This window comes from Cyrtonyx montezumae, unplaced genomic scaffold (assembly GCF_038088225.1).
Source record: "Cyrtonyx montezumae isolate F1298 unplaced genomic scaffold, pur_monq_1.0 scaffold_10, whole genome shotgun sequence".
NCBI classification, from domain to species: Eukaryota; Metazoa; Chordata; class Aves; order Galliformes; family Odontophoridae; genus Cyrtonyx; species Cyrtonyx montezumae.
This window is the reverse complement of record NW_027071826.1, coordinates 15,120,219-15,147,404: the sequence shown is the minus strand read 5'-3', so window position 1 is coordinate 15,147,404 and position 27,186 is coordinate 15,120,219. Positions and strand designations below refer to the sequence as shown.

The window sequence follows — 27,186 nt, the reverse complement described above, 5'->3', positions numbered from 1 at the left end:
TATTAGCAGAGACAAACATTTTAAGAAGGCATCTAAAAATGACAACCTGAGTGGCTTTTTCTAACTTCCGTGCATCTCCTTTTGCACATAAATGGTAACACAAGAGAGCAGGAAGACATCTCAGGGAAGACTAGAACAGACAAAAGTGTCTAAAAACACTGGCAAGTCGAAGAGCAAGGAACTGAAAGCTTAAAACCCTGTAAACAAAGATTACTAAATGATGCTCTTTAAAGACAGTGTGGAAAAGACAGTATTATTATGATTTCAGGAAGACTGAATCTGATTTTGTGCTCATGCTGGATTCTGCCTTCAACTTCTGGAGATTCAAATACTCACCTCATCAGTAAGAAACTCCTTACTCAGACCAAAGTCTGTCAGCACCACATGGCCATCAGAATCCAGGAGAATATTCTCAAGTTTTATATCCCGATATATAATTCCCAACTGCAAACAGAATTTAAGTATATCCAATTAAGCATAACCACGTCAAAGAGACACTGAATGAATTTAAAGGTTAAGCTAATGAAATTCCCATTATTTAATCTGACATCTCAATGTTTGCCCTCAAAAAAGAGAATTTTAAAATGCCTTTGAAGAAAAAAATTTGACACACTTGTCAATTTCCAGAAATTAATACACTAGGTAGAATTTCGAAGACTTAAGTACATAATATATCCTTTGCATCCTGAAATAATTAACTACTTGCTTTTGAAAACATTTTTCAGCATCAAAACTCTCTCAAAAAGTCATTTAATTTAAAGGCAATTAAGTCAAAATTTAATTCAAAGCTAATTAAGTCAAAACAAGAACCGAAGAACAGTGCAACCTAAACACTGATTATGCTTACTATAAAGTAGGTCTTCTGACATATTAAACCATTTGATAGAGATTAATAAAAATAAAGCATAATTTATCAATAATGATTCTTTTCACATAGTAAAAAAGGATGTGTAGCCTTAGTCTGGTGGACATGAATACACATTTTATTGGAAAGTATTTTTAATGATTCAACTAATTTGTTCCATTCATAAAATTTCTTTGAATTTAAGACTAAATAAATCATCCTAACTTTATATGGTGTGAAAAGAATACACTTATAGCACAAAACCAGCTCACAGTATCCACTAAAAGGATAAACTTACATTACCTTGTGTAGATGTTCAAGTGCCAAAACGATTTCCCCAATGTAAATTTGCACCTCATTTTCTGAGAATCTCTCTCTTTGTGAAAGATGAGTAAACAGTTCTCCTCCATTTATGTAGTCTAAAAAGTAGAGCAAAGAACACGTAAATTCACTTCCTGACAATTTAATTTTCTTATTAAATAACTTAAAGCACCAATTAATACTGGAAGATGATGTTCTGGGATGAGATCCTTTTATTGTATTCATTTCAACTGTAGTATTTCATCATGCTGTACAATATTCAATGTCCTTCTTAGAGGAGTGATAGAACAGTGCCAACTTAAATAAGCAACTATAAAGTGAAGCTCAACTATCCATTAGTTATAGATTCTTTTTTTTCTTTTGTCAAAAATCAGTCTATTAGTTATTCAGAAAAATGAGAAAAAAAGAACAGAATATCAATGATACCTGTCAATATTTGTACATCCTTCTGAAATATTTAAGTGCAACAAAACAGACTGATATTAAAAATGGCAATTAAAAAAACAGACACTGGGTGAAATAATCAGCTACAGGTAACTACAGATTTTACATTTCACAAGTGGAATTTTTATAGCAAAACTTATTCAAGGAGATTATTTCCACATACATTCTCATCTGGAAACCACACTTTCATTATTCACAGGACAAGATGCAGTGGTTTTCCCACTCAGGGAAAAATAGTGTTCCAATGTAAGACAAACCCTACTTAGACATAAACCCACTAATTGTAGTAAAGTACATTAAAGCCATTCATAATTTATCAGTGTAGAGTTGTTAGAGCAGGTCCAAAAGAGGGCCATGAAGATTAGCAGAAGTCTGGAGCACCTCTCCTGCAAAGACAAGCTGAGGGAGACAGGTTTGTTCAACTTGAAGAATAGAAGGCTCCAGGGAGATCTCACTGTAGACTTATGGTGCTTATAAACAGGAGGGAGGCCGATTTTTCAGATGGCCTGACAGTGACAGGAAAAGGAGAACTGTTTTAAACTAAAAGAGGAAAGATTTAAATTAGATGTGAAAACTTTCAGAGGGTAGTGAGGCACTGAAACAACCTGCCTGGAGAAGCTGTGGATGCCCCATCCCTGGAGGGGTTCAAGGCCAGGTTGGACAGGGCCCTGGGCAGCCTGAGCTGGTGGGGGGCAGCCCTGACCACAGCAGCAGGTGGGAACTAGATGGTCTTTTAAGGTCCTCTTCAACCCAAGCCATTTTATGCTCATATATGCTGATATAAAAACTTGAATCACCTCCAAATTCTGCGTTCTGGAAAACCGTTAGAAATGCAACTGCATGTCTACAATTGATTCAGATTTAATTACTGCTGTGGAATCCAGCACCATGCAGACTTACGTCAAGTATTGCAATGAGAAACCAATTCCAAAACCTCTAAAATCTGAATGTAAAATGTTGCTCATTCACCAAGGGCACTTGAGTAGAAGAGCACAGATAGTGGTTGCCCTGAAAATTCAGAGGTCACAGAATCACAGAGTTCTAATTATAAATATTTATAACAGTTTCTTGAAAGTCATACATATCATTTTGTCAAAGACCAGATGACTTTTAAAGTAGCTCTAGGCCATACTAGATAGGTTTCTTAGGTTGTTTTTTGTTTTGTTTTTACTGATATGAAGGGTGGGTGGGTGATTAAAAAAAGACACTTTGGACAACACAACTATTCTCACTTCCTACTTAAAAAAAAGGACACAAAAAAGAAAAGGATATTTCTAGAGTTATAGAGCAACTGTTACTCTGGGAATGGATTCATATAGACCTCGTAGAATAGAAAAATAGAAACAATAAAGCCTTTAATTATACATGAGCTTTGAGTTTTTTGCTTTAAGCTTCACCTTGATGTTGTGTTATGGTGGGAAGGAAATACATTGTGCCCAGCTGTGCTATCTACTGCATGATGTTCTGGATTCCCACTCTAATGAGAACACTAATGACAACTCAATCCTAACCTTCTGATTATCCCTTAATATGTTTTCATATTTTCTCTCACAACTCTTACCCTTATAGATAAATATTTGGAAAAAAATCATAAATACCACAATAACTGAAGATGATACCATCGATTTTAAAGGTTAACATCAGGAATCACAAAGCTATTTGTGTATTTCCAATTTCTGCTTTCTAGCATCTTCCAGCCTCTGACAATATTTTACACTCGCCTTAGTGGCCTTTTCAAAGGAATCTGTGAAAACCATTCTCATGCTTTTCAACAAGAATCCAGTGAATACTGCATTTAAGCTCAAGTTCCTCAGGCAACAGTTTTATCCCACTGTAATATACGAAACTAAGGTTAAGCACATACAACACCTTCCTAAGAACTGACAACTAGTGGGAGAGGATGCATACAACACACTTGCAAGTGCTAGAGAAATAGATGTGGAAAGCAAAGTGGCAAGGACAGAAGAGTGTTCTAAGAAACATAAAATCTTGTTATACCGTAGTTCATTATCAAGCACTTCTTGTAAATGGGCATTTATGAAAGTTACATGAAGAATTTACCAAAATAAAGTATCACACTGCACAAAAGCAAGTAACAGGTTAAAGACAGTATGGGCTTATTAACTAAGAATCCACAATGAAAGTATTTTTGCCAGCATTTTTAAGCAGGAAAATCTAGCAACCTATAGATTTCAGTACTGTAAGGAATTTGACCATAAATAAATAAAAGCACAATTCACAGTCATCTTTAATTGGCGTTAATTACCCCATTATAAGGGCATCTGCTCAGATAAGAAATCCTGACTGAAGGAATCTTTCCATTTGGAACAGTTCAGTTCTACTGGAGCACCAACTGGTCAGCACAGTGCCAGGCAGTTCCACCCTCTCAAACAGATGGCAACATTTCAAAAACTCCAAGTGTTAAAAATTCATTGTAAACTGTCTTCAGAGTGAAACATGCAGTGTGAACTTAGAGGCTCACAGTTGCTTTACTATTTCTTTACTTTCATAGAAACACAGAATGTTCTGAGTTGGATGAACCCACAAGGAGGCTTGTGGATTCATTCCAACTCCTGGCACCACAAAGGATCAACAAAAAAGAAAAAATCCATCCATATGTCTGAGAGCATACTTTTTTTTTTTCCTTTTCTACCAATTGACCCCAGAAATAGAGTCACATTCAGTCACAGATTATCAATAATCTCTGTGCCATATACACAACAGCATGACACAGAAAAACAGTATCATTGTAATGTTCATAAAAACACTTTCATTTGTAGTAGCAACTGGAGATTTCACAGAAAACTAATGCAGTGTTATAATGGTCAAAAAACCTAGAAGATAATGTTTTCAACTGCAGCTAAGTGCAGTAAAACAGTATTTTTAGTAATTTTCCATCTCTGCTTTAGACAGTGACCATATCAGTGCCTTAGATACAAAAAAAAAAAAAAGATGTATAATACATGTATTTTTTCCCCCACTTAAGTCACAGTAGGGAACTGAAGTTCAAACAGGAAAACCACAAATAAGGGCACTGTTGAAGTCGAATAGTATTTTACTTCCTCTGTCCTCCCTTACAACCTCCAAACACACAGTACTTCAGACCACATGAAAAAACCCAAAAACATTCAGGAGATACAAGGATAGGTTATATATTTAATTACCGTATTTTATTTTTCATTAACATAGTTCAATACTGAAAACTACTCACCCAAAATGAGATGAAGCTTTGTATCTGTCTGGAAGGCATAATGCAACGTGACCAAAAATGGAGACTGCCTAATGTGCTCCAATACTTGTCGTTCTGTCCTTGTGTGCTCAGTTGTTTTGGCTTTTTGAACTATTGTTGCTTTCTTCAGTACTTTCATGGCATACAGCTTTCCAGCATCATGGCCACTTACTTTCCTTACTAGGAATACTTTTCCATACGCTTAAAAAAGGAGTGGGAAGAAAAACAGTTAAGACCGCAGAACTGGTAGATATATATTATCGCTAATTATTAACATTACACAGTGTTTCACATTTGGTCCTTATTTCAATTATTCTTTGTTATGCCAGCACTGAAGTTTCAAAAGCTCATTTTCAAGAAGCCAATGAATTCTTCCCTTTAGCATTTATAACACATGAAGTTTAAGTCTGTACTGGACTTAAAAGAGAGTAAGCTGGAGGAACACTCTCAAAGTATGTTTTCTGAACATGAGCAGGAAAAGAAAAAATCACCAGAACCAAAAGACAGTCATTCCAGACTTGTAAAGCTCTGAATCTAAGTGTTCTGTTTACATACTGGTTAAAAAGACACTCCACACCGGAGTCATCAAGCAGTGACTTTTTCTTTTTTTTTTTTTTAATCAAAAGGCTCTTATAGATCAATACATTTGTCAGCACTACAAGACAAAGCTGTAAGAGGAGTAGAAATTTGAATTAGCACATACACGAGCAACATGAGAAAGAATCAAGTTACATTTAAAGATGTAATTACTACTTCTATTAATAAATTGCTTAAAGGAATCACAAGGAAAGAACCATAATGTGCTCAACTTATCTAACTTCCTAAAGTACATACATTTCCTCACAAAAGAATCTTAAAAATATTTAATAATTGCCAGTTCAAAGAGGAGGGCTTCTCGTCAATTAAGAACAGATTAGCAGACAAAAAAACCCAAAAGGTTAAAAGTAAATATTCAGCTTTTAAAGATGAAAAGAGTACACCACAAGAATTTCTCCAGCATGATTCAGTCATATCTGAAGTAGTGCTGACTTCCTCACTCTTAAGTACTGCAGCAGAAATCAAAGCTGACTGCTAAAACCACAAAAATATCAAAATAAGTAGTTGAATAATAACACGGCAGGTAAAATTCCAAGCCAGTAAAATTAGTAATCTATGTGAAGATAGTTAACAATTGTACATAGTTCTCTAACAATTAAAAATAAAAACTGGCATTACTATAGGAATTGCAATGACAAACCAGACCCCAGAGGCTAGTGATAGCCTAAAGGCATTCAAGTTAAGTACATTAACTAAAAGGGAAGGAAAAAAAAAGGCAAACATACACAAAACAATAGAAAACCAGAAATCTGCAGTGGTATGAAATCTTTACACACTCCCATCTTGAGTATTGCACACTATTTCAGTCCTCCTTTCTTCTGCCCCCAGAAACAAAAAGTACAGAACTTAAGTTGCAGAGAAGAATTATACAGATTACTCTAAGTACAAAGGAAACTGAACAAAGACTTCTTATTCAGCCTGACAAAAGTAGAGTACTGAAGATGATAAAAAGTTGAATCAAAAACCTGCAAGAGGGTGAGTAGAGAACAATTTTCCATTATCTCTACAATGAAAATAACTACAAATAAAAAAATCAGGTATCAAAACCGAGAACTGTACAACACATTTAACTAAGCTATGGAATATGTTATGTTATATTATGGATGTCAAAAGCGTAGACAACTTCAAAAAGGTTATATGAATCCTTAAAGGAGGAGGAATTTACAGAAATTATTGCAGAACACAGAATACCTGGCTCAGGCAGGCCCCAAGTTGCAGCCTGCTACAGGCATATGGAAAAAAAAAAAAACCATCACTGCATGCCTCTCCATGTTCTTCTAGAGTCACGAGAGACAGAAACCTGAGCCAGCAGAGTGTTTGGCATAACCCTTGTGGGGCCATTATCTTCACATCACATTCCCAAAGAGAGCCCTCAAGCATCTCAAGGTTATATATGCTGTACACAGAGCACACAACATAGCATATACAGCTCCCCAAAAGCAACTATGAACAAATCCAGTTTCTTCCTGGATAGAGTACTTATAAATAAAGTACTTATTTTTATCTCTACTTGCTAAGAATGGCAGAAAGAACCAGAACAGGTTAGTTTAAAGCCTTAACTGATGTAGGTGACGGATATGAGATAGCAGGACTTCCGCCCCCCAAGTTGTTCAGTATTACGCAGCACTCCCCAACTTCTGCTGTAGTTCTGAGATCAAGTGTGCCTGTAAGATGGGCTCAGCATCCAAGCAGGTCATCAAGAAACTGGTAACCACAGATCCATAAGATTACTGTAGGAAAACAGGCATGTGCCATATATCTTCTCATGATGTACAGGGACAAACGATCTGAATCAAGGTTGTACACAGCACTTTACATCTTATTCACCTGCTTTCTGATATTGAATGCTGAATTACTTTTAGCATCTGAAAAACAGATACTATAGTTGATAGCACTGCTTTTAAAAAGCTAACTGAACCCCAAACCACTGCAACTGCTGCTACAATAGCTACTGACATCTCTTTTTGCATTACTACAAAACAAACAAACAAAAAATCAAGGTATTTCCTCAACATACAAAATCCAGTGTCAAGAAAGGCTTTAGCTTATGTTACTCAACTGCTTAAGGGAACAGGCCAAATTTTCACTGATTTCAAGCTGGAGTTTGATATTTAACTTTCTTCCATTACTCTAAAAAAGAGCACAGGCTAGAGCATGACCCAGAAGCTTGCCTAGGTTCCCAGGACACAACAGCTCTATCAGAAACACTGGAGAATGTTAGGTTACAGTACATTTAAAATGTGGACACTTTTGATTATTTTACTGTTAACTACTTTTACCTCTGGTTATATACATTAATGCATCTCAAGCCACAACATGCTAGTAGTGTATTAATTGTTCGCTTCTCCGGTTTTAAATATAACGTGTAAGAAAATCGTAGATGTATGAGCTATATGGAAGTCTCTAGAAAATATACCAGTGTTAAGTCAAAAGAATTAGCAATACAGAGCTTTACCATGGTATAAATTGTTTCTTCAGAAATCTGAAAGTGACTGACAGCACAATGAGGGCTCTCAATAGTTTTCATGAGAATAAACCTTAAGTAGCACTATTTTAATCAAATGACTCATGACACATTCAACACCAGAATCTCCAGTACTACCATGAGAAATCTACTTAAAAGACAGCACTGTAACAGTCACGTGAGTGACACACAAGCCTCTTGTGAGAATGCTCTTACCTGATAATCTTATTTCAGAAAAGCTTTTTACCTCTGTCAAAGGGCCACATTTTGATGTTCATTCTCACAAAAATACTTGATATGTATACCAGTTTAAGACAGAAATGTTTAGCCAACAATACATTCCCCACAGAAAATCACATATTCAACAAATATTCGATCCCCCAAAAAATTAGAAATGTATTAAACTATGGAGGAACTAAAAGACTACACAAAGTATGCATATATGAACTATATAAGACTGATCCTTATGGTTTATTAAGAGGAGCAAGACAAATAATGAAGATGATTGCAGATTGATATGAATATCAGTTCTTATACAAAAAGGGGTTAAGACTCGCTTTTCCACAAATATCTTTTCATGAATAAGTACTTAGTAATACACTATTGTACGTAACAATTCAGCATGTAATTAGAATAGTCACATACTGAAAGCCGAGGAATTAGAAAAAAAAATTCTGTCCATATAAATGTGAAAGACATCAAGCTGTTACATCATGCCAGCTAATTCTAATAACAAAAAGAAAAAGACAAGCAATTCCTACTGTTCATAGCACACAATTGTTTTTGCAGTCTTTTAAATCCACTAAAACTTGACATTTATATATATAGAAATGCTTGAAGTAGTATTTAAGTGCTAACACAAAATACACTTAAATTACATTTTTTACTGTCAGTGTAAGAATAATAATGATACAGCAACAGTAAAGGGCTCAGAGGAACAAGATTGTTAATATCTGAATACATTTCACTATTCTTCTATAACTTCTGACTGATTTCCTCTGAACTTCTTGTTGACAGCACATAGATTTAATATAACTAAAGAATTCTGATAGAACACTTACTGTGCAGGAACTTGCCTACATACATTAAAAATCAGGACACAGCAAAGGCAGAAAGGCATGCAGCTCTAGCAGCTACATAAAACATAAGGATAAAAAAAAGCAAAGCAAAAACCTCGAGGATTGAACAACAGTACTCTGAAGAAGCATATTTAATTTTCATTGTCCACCTCTAAATTACCAGAGACAATGCATTCTCTGCCATCTTTCCTTAAATACCAGACATGCAAGAGTTTGTAACAGACTATTCTCAACAACATAAAAAACAAATTCCTCATTCCATCAAGCAGACAATAAACAAACACAGAAAGCAACGAAGAGGGTACGCTGCATCTTGAAAAGTACTTTCTACCAACACGTTGCTTCTGTGGCATGTTCTCTTTTGTTTTGTTTGTTTCACTTTACTTGGCTTTAAAAGAAAAAAGCTGTTCTAGTAAACAGGTATTGCAGGCAACGTCTATTTTTTTTTATTTTTAATTTTAATTCACTTCCAGAAAGTTCCTAAATGAGACAGAATGTACAAGTGAACAAAGAATTTGCATTGTTACCAAAATTGAATTTTTTTTTGTAAAATTTCTTTGAAGGCACTGTCTGCTGCTGGAGTCTGATCAGTTAACTGGTATCTGCCTGGATCATTTTTATACTTCCTTCTTAAACTCAGGATTGTATTTATTCTTCTTCTTCAATTACGCTGAATGACTTCTGACTCATAAGATCCAGTAAGAATCTTTGCTACTAATCTCCAATTTCACGTCCCAATTCTTTCAGAATTCTCTGATGGATTAATGGGATTCAGTTGTCCAAGTTTCAGGTTATTTAAATGAGCACAGTTCCTTTTTTTCTGTCTGTTCCTTCAGTACAGAAAAATTACTTCTTATTCCTAAATATTATCTCCAGTCAACCATCCCACTTTCCATTCAACATACCTTGTAGTTGTCTGCTGAAGTAAAATATTAATTTTAGTTTGGAATTAATTGAAGACACTCTCTGATTTGGTCTTTCTTCTGCGCACAGTATACCCACATCTTTCTTTCTCTTCCCTTTAATTTTATGGGAAAAGGATTTGCTACATTCTCTCCAATACTTTTTGAAAGATCAGACGATTTCACAAACAGATTTCCCTGAACACATGGACCTCTCAGATGGAACTACAGTACTCCTTTTCCTTTCACAAGATTTTGAACTGATTATCAAAATCTAACATTGTTCCTACCAATTATCTCCTTTACTTTGAAAGTATCTATCAGATTCTAAATATCCTCCACATGCAAGTCCGAGATGCAATTCTCTATCTAGTTCTTTTGTTTTCCTGGACAGGTTTTACATCTAGGCTTTTTGCTTTTTTATCCATTTATTTGTTTTATAATATCAATCATAACTTATAAATGAAAACCTTTGTATTTTCATCGCATCTTTTAAAATCAGCTTAGTCACCCTGGGGTAATTGATTTCAAGAACTCAAGGAAATCGACTTGGATAAGTATTTATGATTAGATGGTTGTTAATTCGTACCATTTAGCCACATAAGACTAATATATTAAAATTCTCATATGTTAGCAATTTCCATATAAGCATTTAATTCCAGAAGATTACATAGAAAATATTTTCTTCTATGCATGACAATTTTATTCTCATTTATCTTCATTAGGGAAGCTGTAGTTCATCCAGCACACCAGATTACCAGGGCTCATGCTCAGGAGCCACGTGCATTCTCCCTCAAGCACAACTGATGACCTAACTGAAAGTGGCATTTATTGAAATCAGAAGCAGAAACAGCTGAGCAGAAGAAGAAGGAATAATTACATGAAGAAAAATGTATGACCCAGAATAATACATTTTTAAATTATTATTATTTCTAAGAAACATTTTAGAATTAAGTAAATAAGCCAAGTACTTAAACCACTGCAGCCACCTTGTACTAAACCCTTCAAAAAACACTTGAGGGGGCAATGGATTACTTAACCATTAAGTTCTATAGAATGGGCAGTTTCCCATTTCTCAGGAAAAAAAAAAAGCTTTAACTAGACAGGAAGAACAGCTGGAAACATTAATTCAATGGATAGGAAATGTGAAAATTCCCTATCAGCAAGGTTGTATAGAAACAGCTGAAGAACAGGATTTAAATGAGAACAAAAAGAATCTGGAATATCAGAAAGGATATACTACATAGAACAAAGACAAGGCAGAGAAGATAAACAGTAATTTGGTCCCAGAGTAACAAGCACATTATTAATAGTTTTACTAACAGAGGCACATTTCTGTGTATTTCGTTCTACTGATGTAAAGGTTCACTGATTTCTATTACAAGTTTATTGTAATGATAGCTATTTAACACAATATAAAGGGCTCAAACTTTGATTAAAGGGCTACTAGCTCAGGTTTCCTTGAATTTTCCTGTGAAGTGAAAAGAGATGTATATAGCTTCCATTTGAGACCAAAAAGTAAACAATAACCAGCACACTGCCAATTGTGTGTATAAGAACAAACAAGACATGCAGGAATGCAAAAAGAAAGAAATGCAAATTAAAGAGAAAGCATGAAATTATATTAAGCCATAGCACGAATACAACACTATTTAATAAATAACTTAGTTTATTATATTTTTAATAAATGACCCTTATAAAAAATAAGCCTTAACAATCAAGATAAATAAACCCTCAAATAAACCCTCACCATCACCATCTAAAAAAAACATCACCAAACCTATTTATAAACCACCACAATCACATACACTTAAGCATCATGTAATTTAACGTACTTCGAGTATCATCTTCAGTTACTACAGTGACCTCACACCAAACTGCACTTTAAAATATTGTAATTAGTTAAAAATAATATCTACAGACAGCACTTAATATGCCTGGGAGGCTTCAATACATAACATAACTGCAAAGCAGAGTACATCAGCTACTTTGAAAACAGTGCACTCTGCTTAAATCCACAGAGAAGGATTTTAAAAACAGAAACTCAGCTTTCGTTTAGCATTAGCTGTATTGCAGTAATACCTCAAAGCTCACATCAGGAGAAGGCTTTTCAACTGCCAGAATAAAGATAGCTCTTGCGTAAAAATAGAGCAACATGTAAACAGAAGCCATGAGATGCCCCTCTTTTTCCTTTCGCTCCAATTTGTTCCCAAACACACAGTAGTAGCCCTCTTGTCACCAAGAAACAATTTGTCTAAAGTGACAACTACCCACATCTTCAACTTCATAAAACTTGCAAGTTAAAAGAATAGAGCAGTTCCCAAAACTTCCCCCCACAGCAAAAAAAAAAAAAAAAAAGAGAAAAAAAGAAAAAACACAAAAAACACTTCTCCAATCTCATCTATATTTTTACGGTGGCAAGTCACTAACAAAAAGACAGAAGCTGCTTGAACAAGCGTTTACTGTCACCCTGCCACCGCAAACACCCCACACCACTTGAAAAACATTTGAAGATTCAGATTTCTCAAACAATGAAACATCTCACTTATTATTTCCCCCCAAAGGATAAAAGCCACCTAATAAACACCTGTAGCTTACACCACAGTCAACAGGCAGTTAATCTTAAATGGCATTTTAGCTTCATCAGAATTAGGTTGCCAACACCACACAGATAAAACTTACTTGAATATACATTGAAGAAAACATCCTCCTTTTTCTGTTTTTTATTCCATGAGAATAAGTAATTCTGACTTATCAATACAAAAGCACGCAAACACCCTTTGATCATTTTCCTCTTTTTTGTTTTTTTGGAAAATAATTCTAAGGATGACAGCAGAAGTGCAGACAAGTAGTTCTGAACAACAGAGGTCACATTTTAAATGAGGCTGACTCTTTTTGGGTATAATTTAATGCTAGTCTCCAAAGACAGCCTGCCACGCTGAATACTTCTGACATGCTGTGATTATACATAGTTTTTTTCATGCTCTTCATCGTTCCGTCAAGGAAACATATTCTGGTACAAAGAACGGAAGAGAGCAGTCACATTCATTTCTCCAATCTCAATTCAGGTATCAGAACAAGAAATTACAGGCCTAAACAGGACCCTCACAACTCCCAATACTAGACAGTTAAGATCTTGTAGCAAAGTTTGCATGTAAACACTTGGTTAGATCCTTATTAGTAACAGCTTTGATAAAATAATCTCTCTGCTACAGAAGCTGCAGGGGAAAAGATAATGCATGCAGCACAGGAGAAAAATACCGTCAGTACGATAGCTAAATATACTGAGTGACTGCATATCCCCAGACATTTCACATGCAGCAGATAACTCCACAAGATCGAAAGCATTTGGTTTTCCATGCTTAAGATGGAGCACGCACTTGGCACAATGATTCTTGTCAACGATAAAGAAATTCTAGAACTGCCTTAAAAAAAAAAAAGGTTACAGAGGAGTTATGTTATTAAAAAAACGGGACCAAAGTAGACTTGTGCAAGTTCTTAGTAGAATTGTAATAGTAGCCCTGATACTCTCAAAAAAAGAAAAAAGCCCTCACAGAAGAGCACTACAAGATCCTATTAGACTACTGGCCAATTTCAGTTCGTTCTGTTCTATTAATTCAAGAAAGAGGACACAAACTACTCTGGCTGTAACAATCATAAATACATTGAAAATTAAGATGGTGTTCAGACCTGCAAAGATTTGTTGACAGCATTTAAAAAAGAAATGCCTAGCACTGGTATACCCTGTTGTGAAATAATATACCATCCATTCAGAAGCCTCCTGCAAGAATGAGGAGCAATATTTGCTTATTGCAATCCCCACAATGCTTCTCAATAGGAATTGAAGCATCCTCAACAAGAATATCCAGGTTGTAGAATCTGTCAGGAACAATGCAAGTACGACTGTGCGTTGGGACAAACAACGTGAGGACCTCTTCAAAGCCATTACAGTCCTGTTCACAGGGATTCCACATCGCTGCAAACACTGAAATTCCAGATAGTCACTTCCTGGACGAGCAAAGAGAACTTTCTCCCCTTACCCCAATGCTCTTAAAACTTCTTCAGGACATATCTCAAGCTAATATTGAAATTACATATTAAAACAACGCCACACAGATTTCCTAAATATAACACAATATTCCCTACAAAACATCCCTAAAGAGTGCCAAGTGTCCTCGGTTTCCTAAAGTTTGCCTGGATCTTTCAGTCAGTTCTCAACATATTTTGAAGCTCACCAAGATGGAACAATTTCTGGAGCAATTTAACTACTAGAGTGTGACAAAAACAGGCACATGTGCTCCCTTTGTGTTCTTTACATACACAAATATAAAAGTTTTATTTCCTTCTATCACCAACTACTGAAAGTGAACAGCAAGAGTTCAGTTGTCAAGCCTTTTGAGTTTAAAAGTAAAAAATAAATTGCTTCAGAAATAGAAAAATACAATGTCAGGTGATCTAATGGCATAATAAATTTATAAAGAATCTGCATGACAAATGTGACCATCAAACATCTTAGCTCTTTCTAAAGAGTAATTTGTGCAATTAGAGTCTCCCTGCTAGCTGCTAATTTAGTATCAGAACTTACAGTATGTAAAGACCTTCACATTAGTCCACCAGAATGCTTATCCTGATAAACTCTTATATGGTACAACTGACAATATTGAAAAATATGTAAATATGCCAGGAGTAATGAAAGCCATAACTTCTTTGCATACATGCCTGTGAATATCCTTTCAACAAAGGGGAAACAAAGTTTTAAGGCTTTCAACATAGGACATGTTGCTGGCTACAGAAAGGAAATCCTACGGCATCCTATCAATCTCCAGTATCACATTAAAATCCACAGTAGAACAGTAAATATTTTCAATCTTAAAAATTAACGGGGCTTGACTACAACAGAAAGTACTTCTCTTCTTTTGGAATTTACATCTTCAGCTGATACTTCAAGCTATAATACCCAACCTCTAATTTTGGTCTACATTTGCTGGAAGTCAATGCATCATCATAAAGAATATTCCAATTACCAAAAACTCAACGACAAAACAAAACTATATTTAAAAGTAATGCTTCCAACATTCGATTTATAAAAGCAATGCATCTTACCCCCAGTTCCAAGAACTTTCAAGAGTTCAAAGTTTTCAATGCCAACTTTCTCTGCATGGCCTGTCAAATTTGCTGAAGGAGAAAAAAAACACATCAGATATGCAATACACCAAAATATCATATTTCTATAAATATAAGCTTTAAATATATTTATTTCTATAAATTTTAAATTCTATATTTATTTCTATAAATATAAGCTTTAGTAAAAACAAGTTAGCAACTCAATGAAATAAACAGCATGAAAAGGACATTCCAACAGCATATCATACTATAACTTGAAAAGCAAGGGAGAGTAATATTTTACATCTTCATAGAATTCTCACTGAAGCCCATCTAGTCCAAACTTCTGCTCAGGTTCTCGTGTCGTTAACAGCTCCAGGGGCTAAGAACCACAGCCTTCCCTGGGCAAACTGTTCCAGGCACCCATCCACTCCAGTAATAACATATTCTTTCACTAATATATAATAGGCATTTCTCAAGTTTCAGATGGTACCTGTTATCTTTCATCCTATCACCACACGCAACTGAGAAAAAGTCTAGAACTGCTTTCTGTGCAATCTTTAACCTATACTTCTAGAAACAATGGTATCGTCCCTTGATCCTAACATCCTATGTACTATCATGTCCTTGGATTACACAGTGTTTAAGATGAATAAGCCATTGGACCTTTGTTTACATCATTTATTTAACACAGAATTATTAAACCTACAAAGGCATTCTGCTATTACTGTAAGGGAAAGACCTTGAATCTACAAGGCCAACACATCTGGAAAAACCTAAGCTGAAACAATATTTTTTCACTGGCTGGGGAGTCTGGGAAGAGAGTTCCATGTTTGTATTCTATACCACTGAGTATTTTTCATCTAACATATTTTTCTAAGCAGGGAAACGAAAAGCCCTATTTATAATTCTATTTTTAATAAGCTGATGAAAGAAAGCCTCAAGTAGCTCCAATTCGTTCCATCTCTCATTCCTACCATAATATTAGCCATCTATTTCTATTAACATGACTGCAGCACATGCAGCAAAGCTGATCAGTGAAATGAACCAGATTAAAAGTAGGAAGCCAAAAAAGTAAATAAGTTTGATTATTCCAGGCCAAATTCAGTTCATGATCCACTTCAACATGCAGCTACAGTTTTACCGTATAATCCCATGAACAGTTTTACTAGTGCAATTAGGGATGCAGAAGTTGCATACACCATCATAGTAGCTAAAAGAATGCCTCAAAGCGACTAAAAGCTGGTTTGGGGGGAAAAATAAAAAGGAAAACCAATAGAAGACAATGAAATCAGCTTCCTCCATTCAAAACAAATTAGAGATATCTCTGAGAAACTTCATGAAGACCGCGTGCTTTCTGAATTCACTATCAAAATTCAGTTATTTGCCATTTGCTGAATTTCAACAGCACAGAGTAAATAGAAAACTAAACTTCAGAAAGACATCTCAGCAAAGAATGAGTAAGCCTAAAAAAACTAAATAAATGAAAAAAAAGACTCATCACTTATTCCAACAATCCTAGGAATCTGTAAACACACACAAATGCATCCACTGGGGATAGGCTAACAGTGCTCTCAAGCAAAGAACTGATGAAATCTCATCTGAAATACCATTTTCAATTCCCAACATCCATTTTTATGAGGAATTAATCAAGCCTGGAATAAATGCAAAGAACATTTAGAAAATTTTGGAAGTTTTTAGGCTTTTTAATCTCTTAGTAACTTTTTCTCATATGAGTAGTACATGACATTGCAGATCTGACACTTCTACAAGCTGTCCTAATATTACACGTAATAAAAAACAGATCATAAGGAAATTATTCTTGAACTGATCACAAAATAAAACACAGCAATACATGTGGTAGGCAAGATTTAGTGCCAGAACCATTTACAAATCAGTGAATTAATATGCATCACATGAATTGAACAGAAGCTTGCAGTACTATTAGTGGCAAGTGCTATATTACAGTAATTGCTAAAGTCAGAAGTACAGATAATGTACCCATCTACCAATAAGTAAGGCAGACCCAGAGTGAGTACATATCTACATAGTTCACTCTGAAAGTCAAAGAAATTCAAGACAGAGCTTCAAGACAGAACTTCTCTATACTCCACCTAAATAAATGTTAAACCCAGACTGGTTAGAATTTTTTCACTTTAAAATCCACTGATTTCAAATTCCATTATGCAGTATTCCAAAAAGGTTTTCACCATCTCGCACACTTGAAGAGCTGTCAGCAGAAGGCTTTTGAATTAAACACTCTTCTAGAAAGCACAACAGTCATTTAACAACGCCATATTCTTGGAACTGCATAAGATGACAAAGACTAGAACACAGAGAAACGCTACATCTCCGATAACATGCTGATGATTTGTAATGCTGGCTATAGTCCTAGAAAGGGATAAAGTCCTGAATTCCACCCATTAATGAGTTGTACCTTAAACTCCTTTTAATTCGCATTCCATATTAAATAACAGTAGTGAAATGTCTTCCACTGTCATGAGATTAGACAGTAAGCAGATGAATGATAACTCATTTATGTACTTGTTGCAATGTGAACTGTAGTTTTGCACTACCCACTTAATCCCATTTTACTTCCATTTTGGAAGTTTAATCGCTTTAGAAAAGTAATCATATGTCTTGAAAGGTATTGGAATTTTATTTTTATAACGGAAGTAGAAAAGAATCTCACAAATAAGCATATTTTCCACTATAAGAAGTACTCCCTCATTCTTTTGGCATTATACTGAGGAAAAAGGACATTGCTCAAAACCAGGCAGCTAAAGGTGCTGCATAACACATGAAAGCATGAGAAGACACTTTCTATGGCTCCACACAAAAAGGCAGTAAAATTATCCTCAATCTAAAATGTTAATAATAAATCTTCAAAGCTTCAGAAAAAGATCAACAATTTCTAGAGAGTGCTCCTCCCAACACAGCCATTTCTGGCAACGGCCTCAATCCCTCTCTAAAATCATTACCTAAGAACTACAAGCTGAAAAGCTGAAAAGCTTGTAGTGCCCATATCATCCTTTCCAATGACCTCACTAAAACATTTCATCACCATTTCCTGAAAGTGGAAGACACTTTTGACACTGAGATGTGACATGGCTTCCACCAGAACTACAACATCTCCTCGAATTTGCTTTGAGAAGTACTGCTCGCAAAGATCAGTCCTTACGTTCACCAGTCACTCCTAAGGAAACCAAACATCGACTGCTGATGACTTTCCAAAAGCACTGCTTCCAGCAATTAAGAGATAACTTCCTAAGAGTCCAAGAGTCCTTAAAGGGCTGCAACAAGAAGGCCTTCACAATCACTGACAGAACAGAACCTCTCCCATCCTCAAGTCATCGCCACGCTAGCATTACTAAGAGAACATGACCCAACACCTACCTGTGCAACTCATACAAGGACAGGAGTGCAACAGGATGTACAGTCATCAGTACATCCAGCTGCAGTATCACAACATCTCAGTATATGCAATGATGCCACTCAGACACAGTGGCTGCAAACACAGCTCAATTTAAGAGGAAAGTACAAGGAAAGCAGCTTTGGAAACAGAATTATTTCTCCATGCCCTTTTTCTTCATTAGCAGAAGAGCACAAAGAAAGGGAATCAAAACTTGGACATGAAGAAAGTACCACCCAAGTCAGTAGGACCATAGTTTCTCAACAAACAACATGAAGCCATTCATGGCACACCACTACAAATAACATGAGCACATCAGCAAAGGAAAACCACACATGCACAGTAAGCTCACAAGATACTCTAGAAAATAAGCTAACCGCATAGGTGCCCAATTAGGAAAAGTTCCTATTTATATATTTTCTGTGGTACATCACCACGGTATCTAGCATTGGACCAACACAGCAAGGAGAACACAGAGCTGAGGGTGATGCCAAAATACAACAGATCAACCCAGAAACAAGGAAACAATAAAAGGAAAGGCCAGACCAAAGCCATCCATGAAAGCAAACAGGAAACAATGGTAATGGTCCAGATTTCCACCTTTGATAAAAGAAAACGTCTAGGAAGACTTGCACTGTGAAAGCAAACCTCCACATGCAGAGACACCAAAGCATGAAGCAGCATGTAGTGCTGTTCTCAGCACTCTGGAAGCAGAGCAGTCTATTTGATTCTGGGAATCAGGACAAAATGCTTCTACTTGATGGAGTACCCCCAGATGACAAATTGACACTGTCACCTGCATTATACATGAACTTTGAGATGGCCCAGTGTGAACTGAGAACTGTGCAAGATGAAGCAGAATGACTACTTTCTTAGAGTCTTTGAGATTAAGCAAAACTCGCACACTATTGCCAGACAAACGAGGGGAGGAAAAAAAACCACCACCACAGCACATAACCAAAGCCACACACAACAGTTGTTCATTAGACACTGACAAAAACATCTAGGATGCTGTACTAGTTTTCTGTTATATGTATATATATGAAATTACACCTTGGACTGTAACTCATTTCAGCAATTGAGATCTAACATGAAGACAAGTGGAAAATATTCCACAGTCCTTTCTATCTGAAAGGCTATCATCAACTAATGATTGTCAGGCCACCAAACAAGAGTTTCATCAAACCAGTACAAGGAACCATCTTACAAACATAAAAACAAATTCTCAAAAGGACACCTATGAAAAATACAAGTAGAAGGTGGCTAAAAAAAACCAAACACTCACAATGAAGAAGTAAAGCTACAAATCATGCTACTCTGAACTCTAGAATCAGACCTAAGATAACTGCAGTGACAACTGTTCATGCTCTATAATATCAGGTGTTTAAGACAGATCATCTGAGCTGAAAAATATTCAGGTTTTGAAAGCTGTTGATCCCAATCTTGTAGGCCTGGAAACCAAAGCTTTGCAAAGCCAATGATGATAAAAATCTTATGAAGTATCAGATAAGTGTAATACAGCATGTGAAAATTCAGGAGCACTAAATACTGTGAAAAAAACAACAAGAAAGAATCACTGCCATTATTAGCACAGATTGAAACTGCAGAGCCCTACCATAGTCATCATTTGTATATCAGAAGCTGAAATAAAAATAAAAGCATCGATATCAGATTAATGACCCAAACTCACAGTAGTCTGAGCTAAAAAGCACCCTATGTTAAAATCCATTTGCATTAATCAGCAGTAGCTATTACAGAAGTGATTTTGCTATGAAGTCTGTCATTACTGTGCGATGAATCACTATGAGGTCACCAAGATTCAGCCCAGAAACATCTCAGGGTTAGCAAGCTCAGCGTGCAGTAACAGTACACACCACATAACAGATAGGAAAAAAAAGTTAAGTAACATGTTAATGAATAAAGTTGCTATAATCAAATACCAGAGTTGAAACAGCCACATCCAAGTAAGAGATGTCTAAAGACTGCGCACACCTTTTTAAACCTGACATCATTACCAAGAACAAGGTATGAACGAAATTTGGCCTTCTCTGTCAACAGAAGTCAGCATACCACTTACTCGAAACAAACAGACAAAAACACCACAGCCGTGACTGAAGTGGGAACTCTTGATACAGTGTTAAAGCAATACCATAGGTTAAGTATTAACAAAAGAGTAACTAAATTTAAGTTCTAGGTGAAGGTGTTTACATTCTAGCTTACACAGACAAGAGTTAGGAAAGCTTAAGAATTATTTTCAGAACAATCCTTTTTCATGTGAAAATTTTATGACCAACTGTTCAAACCAGCATAAAATATTTACAAATGCCAACAGCTCCAATAGATCTCAAAAGAAAACAAAAAAGTAGAAGGACTGTAGCGTAAAACCTTCATAAAGCAGGCCTACGTACAGTAGATGTCAGAAACAAAGCGATCCTAAGAGTTTGTACCTCATCATTATGACTACATGATCATACAAATAAAGAACTTCTAACAGAAAACAAATGACACCAAGCAATGAAGGAGATCCAATGGGAATATTTACATCAAGAACTACAAATCACACACTAGGATACATAGGCTATTGCTGAAGTTTAATTAACTGTCAAGTGCTTTCTGAACTGCTTCATAAATAAGATCCTAAAATGCATTACAGTGGCATTGATTCTGCAAACAGTGGAATCCACAGACTTAAGTAGCATTAAGGAATATTCATAAACTCACTCTGTACAAACTCCCCTTGTATTCCCCAAAGCAATACCAGAGCACGTATATTTTAGTGCTCCAGAAAAGTTGAACTGAATTAAAAACAATCAGAGCTCTGAAATATTCAATTATTAATACCTCTTGATATCTAAGCAATATACAGAATTAATAGTCAGATGCTTTGTGTAAGAAACATTTTAAATGATACAAAAACTATATCTGTAAGCTTACAGAAAAATGTTTTCTACTAGAAATAATTAAGAAACAATACTGTAGAGGTGACAGGTGTGGCTCCATAGCACAGGCTGAATTCTCTATTTTACTTATGATTTCATCACCTTTCTTAGGCACAGGATTCTTTCCATGCCTTACAATGAAATACAAACAAACAAAAAGCTATATGTAGCTGTAAGATAAGTTTATTCTTCTTCAAGTTCTCATTCAAGAGGAGTAAGTAAGAATTCATAGTATTAAATCCTTCAAACTGTTTTAAGCCTGTCATAATTTATAATTTGGTACAAAACTATTTGACAAGTTGAAATTTCTACTCGTTCTGCCTCTGGAACCCTGTGGCCCTTTGCTAAGTTACTTCTGGGCCTCACACACCTTTTCCCTTGCAAGTACAAACTAAAGCAAGTTCTTCAGTACAAAGTTTGTGACAACGGTACAATGAATCAACTATCTTCTTCAAAACAGACTGCCCAAAAGAAAAGAACAGTGTCTTAAAGCAAAGTGACTATGCCCATTGCCTATTGTTCACAAGTTTGTCTCAAGTTCCCAGTTCTGCTCATTCTCACCTTGCACTGGGTAATACAGTACAGTGACATGGGCAACATCCCAGCTAGACACATGCACTGGAGCTTCAGAATCCTTTAATCTTCCCTCACACCCTCCCCCCACCCCCAACATGCAAAAATAAATGAATAAATGAAGATTTATGAAAGAAGAAAACAAGAAGAGGGAAAAATTCTGTTAGCAGTTTACCTCCTTCTTGCCTTCCTATGTCACAGCTCTTTTTCTCTGCCCGTATCCTTCCTCATGTAAATTACTCTCCAATAGTCTTTATATTTGTCTTATTGCAGTTACCTGGCACTGCCAGGAAACAGAAAACAGTAAGAGGTGATAATACTTTTTCTACAGAAAGGAATACAAAGCTTCTCAGGTCTCCAGATGATATGCAAAATTCTGCCAATTCTAAGGTTAGCCTTTAATAACACAGCTTTTGCTTTTCAAGGTACAAGAAATGGCTCATCCTGAAAATTTCATTTTCTTATTATTTCCACTGAGAGCTGCAGAGAGAGTCAAAGACAGTCACCACTTCCTATAATTTGATCTATGGTATGTTTTTTCTTCCTCATACTTCCTGTCAAGAGAAGGGGATTCCACTTTCCCCACAAGCTCATTTCCTTCACAATATAAGGAAAAGGACATGGTAACTATTCTCAAGTGGCTGAGCTGTGAATTTGTTGGTTTCTGTAACAATCTCTTTGAAAAAAAAAAAAGCCAAATACACTGAGGAGAAAAAAATTACCAATAATTCAATAATTTATGTGTTCTAAAAGTCACTGCTGTGCCTAATCTACAAAACAGCAAATTGAAAGAAACTATCATTGAGTACATGCACACATACAGTTTGTCTGGTAATAGGGGGAAAATCTGGTTCCACGAATCATTAGAATTAAACGTATATGCACAGAGCAGTGCTCAGTCATTGCAGTCTACCAAAGAACATGGCATCTCACAGGCACTCAAGTGCCACAGTTCCTTCTCTATCACAGAGCCAATCTACAAACTGATGTTATTTTCAGCAACTGCATTTTGCTCAAGCAATGGAGAATGAGTTTCAGTGCCCTAAGAACATGGGATGTAGAGTTAAAAATTATGATTCACTCTAGATTCCAAAAGACATTTATAATTTCAAACTGAAAGTTTAAAAGAAGTCAAACCATGATATGACAAGGCTAACAAGCAACTGTTGCTTGGTGTTAAGTAGAATACCTACAGTGCAGAGATGACACTACATATCCTCTAGCTGTGCGTTTTCATACACCACAATACTGGCTTGAAGGTAAAAAGCAATCACCTCTTTTATTCTTGAAGACATTTGTTTCATCTTATACCCAAGTTCCATAGTAAGTTCCACTTACTCACTTGACAGCAGTCAACGCCAGTCTCTAACCAACTTCATATTTTTAGAACAATTACATGACCCAAGTAATTGCAAAGCACAACTGGAGGCTCACCTACACTTAACTGATTTGAATACACAATTCTTCCCACTTTGAATGAGCTTCTGTTATCAAGAGGTTCAAGCAACAACTTCCACAACATGAAAAGGAGACACTCCCTCCTCAAAGAAGCCACTAATTTCTACCACAATAGTACACTCTTCTGAAGCACAGTGGAGACTGACCTCTTTTTCATCTGCCAACTGACAGCTAATTTTGATACGTTACTCTGTAAATCATTCAATTAGTCACAGCGCTAGAAACATCAAAGGAAACACAGAGAGGAAGAGAATCCAGAATCTAAACAAATCACACATTAAGAGGATATTCATGGCACACAACCTCCGTGTTTTAGACCAACAAAGATTCTTACAGCTACAATTCCTGCTTTTAGGAATGCCCTCACCCTCTTTCCCAAAATGAAGTTAAAATAAATAATCATGCAGCATGTTTTAGAACTGTGGTGGGTTGACCCCAGGCAGCAGCTAAAGCACCCACACAGTCAGACAGAGGGCAAAAAACTAAGAAAAGCATCCAAAGTATCCTAGAGGTTATAAATTATACATTTCTACACAAAAGAGCTGAGGGCAATTTTTCTCCTCAGATTATCATATCTTTGTGCATTGTGCAGATACAAGTTCTGAGACAATCTCTTGCTATGCCATGCATAGCAATGACACTATTGACATCTTCAGGAGTAGGAGTCTCCCAGGAGTACATGACAGAGCAGCTCCCTCCTCCACCCTAATGTTCCAGAAATAGATGAGCCTTTGCTAGAAAGCATTTTTCTAAAAGCAGAGTTTTCTAGATACTTAATAAGGAGAGGAGAAGCAATGGATTCCCATTAAACTATAATTCAAAAGCTTAAAAGAGACAAACAAGCCTGATCTTTTCTTAATTAAAAGTATCGAGGCTTCTGAAATCTCTAAAGCTTAAAAATCAAGATAAAACCAACTGTGTATTATGCTGTTATACAGCTCTTTTTCTAGTGTCAGTGAGCACAGTTATTCCTCCAAGTATCTCTAAATGACTGTCCCACAGGGATATGTGCAGTCTCGATGTCTATAAAAGAAACCTTCACAGAGCTAGAGTCCTGTGTGGAATAAGTGCAATCCATGTCCTTTTCCCCTACTTCTTTCTCTCCCACATACTGAAATCCAGCAATACCTAATGAGACAAATATGTATTCCACCATTTCTTTTTGTTGTTGTTGCTCTACAAAGAAGGAAACCACAGCTCCTTTGGTTTCTGCAGGAAGAGCTTTTTTTTTTAATTTCTTTTTTATTTTTTTAAGCTGCAGTGATAGCTATGCTCCACTGGGGTACATCTACAGAGCCCCTGGACCAGTGTGACACTGGGATAGAAAGCTAGGCAGTACTGAGGGGACTTCAGCAATACCACCTGCATTCCCAGACAGTGCAGCATAGGATGCCAGTTAAGTGAGCCACGGGGATGCTTTGCTCAAACTTTTAGGGTGAATGATATCCTATAGTTGCTTTTACTCACAGAGAAATGAGAAACAGATGATGAAAAGAAACGAAGGTCGTGGGTTAATAGCTGTGTTACATGCTGTTAAAAAAAAAAACATAGAAAACACATAACCCGACTACGTGCAACACACACTTCCGAATTAACAGCAAGTCCTAGATTTACGGTAACGTTCAAGTTGCCTGGAAACTTCAGAGAAGCACAGAGCCCCTGTAAAAAAATACATCTCCCGAGAGCTCACGCAGCACCGCGTCCCCGCGGGGTCGGTCACGGCCACGTGCGGGGCCGCAGCTCGGGGCCGCGGGAAGGGCCGCTCGGGGCCGGGCCGAGGGCTGCGTGCATCCCGGCCTCCCACCGAGCTGTCACCGAAACCACAACGCCGAGGGCTGCAGCGGGCAGCCTCCCCTCCACGCTGCCATTGCCATAAAAGTCAAGAACGCAATTAAGGGAAATCGCGACCCTTATCTGCAAGCCTTTATCTCCTTCAAAAGCGCGCAGGACCAGTGGGGAAGCGGGACAAGGGAGCCCAGCGCGCACAACTGTGGCCCAAATACTTCAGAAATACCCAGCCGCCATCCCCCCCCCAGACACACACACACACACACACACTCCTCCTCCCCGAACCCCCCCCCGCCGCCATACCCACACCGCTCACCGTTCCTCAGTTCGTGCGTGACGGTGAGCAGCGGCCGCTCGCAGTCCTGCGCGGAGCCCGAGGGGCCCTCCATGTTCTCCCGGGAGGGCGCTCCCCCGCCCCGGCCGCTCCCCGCGGGTGTGTGCGTGGAGGCGGGGGGCGGCACCCGGCCCCGGTCGGATTTTATTTCCCGGGGACGCTTCGAGGAGCGGGAGCCATAGGCGCACGGCGAGGGAGGGAGGGGGCTGTTCTCCCTCCGCCTTGAGGTGGGGAGGGGGGAAGGCGAAGAAAAATAAATAAATAAACCTGACAGCAAACGGTTATTAAAATACGGGGCGGCACACACGTAGGCTGCCCTCCTCCGGCCCTCTGAGCCGGCCCACGTCCTTGCGGCTCCCCTCCCCTTGCTCCAGCCGCCCAGCAGCAGAGAACAGAACCGAGCCGAGCCGAGCCGAGCCCGGGATAAGCTAAGGCGGACGGGGTGGAGGGAAGCGAGAGCCGCGGTCAGCCCTCTCGGCGCCCCCTCCCTGCCCGAACAGCGCTCATTGGCGCGCGCACTCGAGAGCGCCGGCGGCTGTTGGGCAGAGAGCGTTCCGCGCACCGCCCCCCGCCCTTCCGCCGAGCGGCGCCTTCTCTGATTGGCCCAGCGGCTGCGCCAATCGCTGGCCCCGCCTCCTCGTTCCCCCGCCATCGCTCTACTCCCTAATCTTGTTTGTAAACATTCCCTCCCGCCTCTCCTATGCCCCCCATCCCGCCTGAGGGCGGGCTTTGCGTTGCCTAGAGGAAAAGAAGCTCGCTGATTGGCGCCGGAGGCTGCCAATCATTTGCCTTCTTCCCCGTACTGCAGGCCCGTTCTGCTGTACCGGGAGAAGGGGGGGGGGAGTGCTGTGCGCTTCCCCCCTCGTAATGGCGGCGGGGGGATCCGATCGGAGCCCCGCCGTGCTTTTGGGGGGGGGGGGTGTTTGGGCCCACTTGTTTGTTGTGAATGCTGCTGTTTGCCGGCTTTAGACGCTGCGTTGCAGGATGCAAGTTCCTAACGCCGTGTCATGAACGACAGCATTTATACGTGAAATCTTAATTCCGGTACAGCGGTCATCGCTGATATAAAAGGTAAGAAGTTCAGAAGGGTACATAAGAGTTCACGACGTCGCTGGTCCACAGAGTTGGACTTGGCTAACGTCTGCCGCTTGATGCCCGAACTGACATTGCTGCATCCCTGCTGCAGAGGTAGCGAATGTTTCCTCATCATTTCCCCTATAGCCGAGCAAGTAACGAGGATACAAAATAAATGGATAGAGATTATTGTTACGTTTTTGCATCTTTGTAACCAGTGACTCCTTCTTGTGTTGAGTGGGGTGTCTACTTCTCGAGGAGGAGTAACCACTGCTGATTATTCTTTCCCAGCTGTTAGGTTTTAGGGAGTAGTACAACGTCCTCCCACTCGGTGCTTTGGAGGGCCCTGGCAGCCTCAGCAGAGTGAAACCTGGTTCCCCTCTGTTCTTTGCGAGCGCCAAGCGCGCGTGGACCTGGCAAGGAATGCAAAAGTTGCTTACAGTCTCCGTTTCAGATGTTCATTGCTTTACAGACTTCATCTGCTTACTTTCCTCATGCTGAGATATTCTCTTTTCTCCTTTTAAATGATTTAGCAACTTTAAAGAGTGAAGTGATAATTCTAATGAACCAAGATTAGTGACCTATTATGGTAGCTGCTGACTGTTCTTACAGCCGAACACACTCC

General features: G+C 38.0%; 1 protein-coding gene across 3 annotated transcripts in view; it reads right to left on the bottom strand.

The window, feature by feature from the left end:
* The window catches only part of RPS6KA5 (ribosomal protein S6 kinase A5), a 66,907-nt gene extending 41,222 nt beyond the window's left edge, over positions 1 to 25,685 (bottom strand). The window contains exons 1-6 of one of the 3 annotated variants that reach the window (XM_065751538.1): positions 25,470 to 25,543; positions 24,950 to 25,024; positions 14,984 to 15,055; positions 4,821 to 5,039; positions 1,148 to 1,263; positions 337 to 444 (exon numbers count right to left, since the gene is read on the bottom strand). In XM_065751538.1, the coding sequence (XP_065607610.1) occupies positions 337 to 444; positions 1,148 to 1,263; positions 4,821 to 4,977 (381 nt within the window). In that variant the 5' untranslated portion in view covers positions 4,978 to 5,039; positions 14,984 to 15,055; positions 24,950 to 25,024; positions 25,470 to 25,543. Of the gene's footprint in view, positions 1 to 336; positions 445 to 1,147; positions 1,264 to 4,820; positions 5,040 to 14,983; positions 15,056 to 24,949; positions 25,025 to 25,469 lie in introns of those variants that run through there. The other 2 variants (XM_065751529.1, XM_065751546.1) reach the window with 2 other exon arrangements.
* Between the last annotated feature and the right edge of the window lie 1,501 nt (positions 25,686 to 27,186).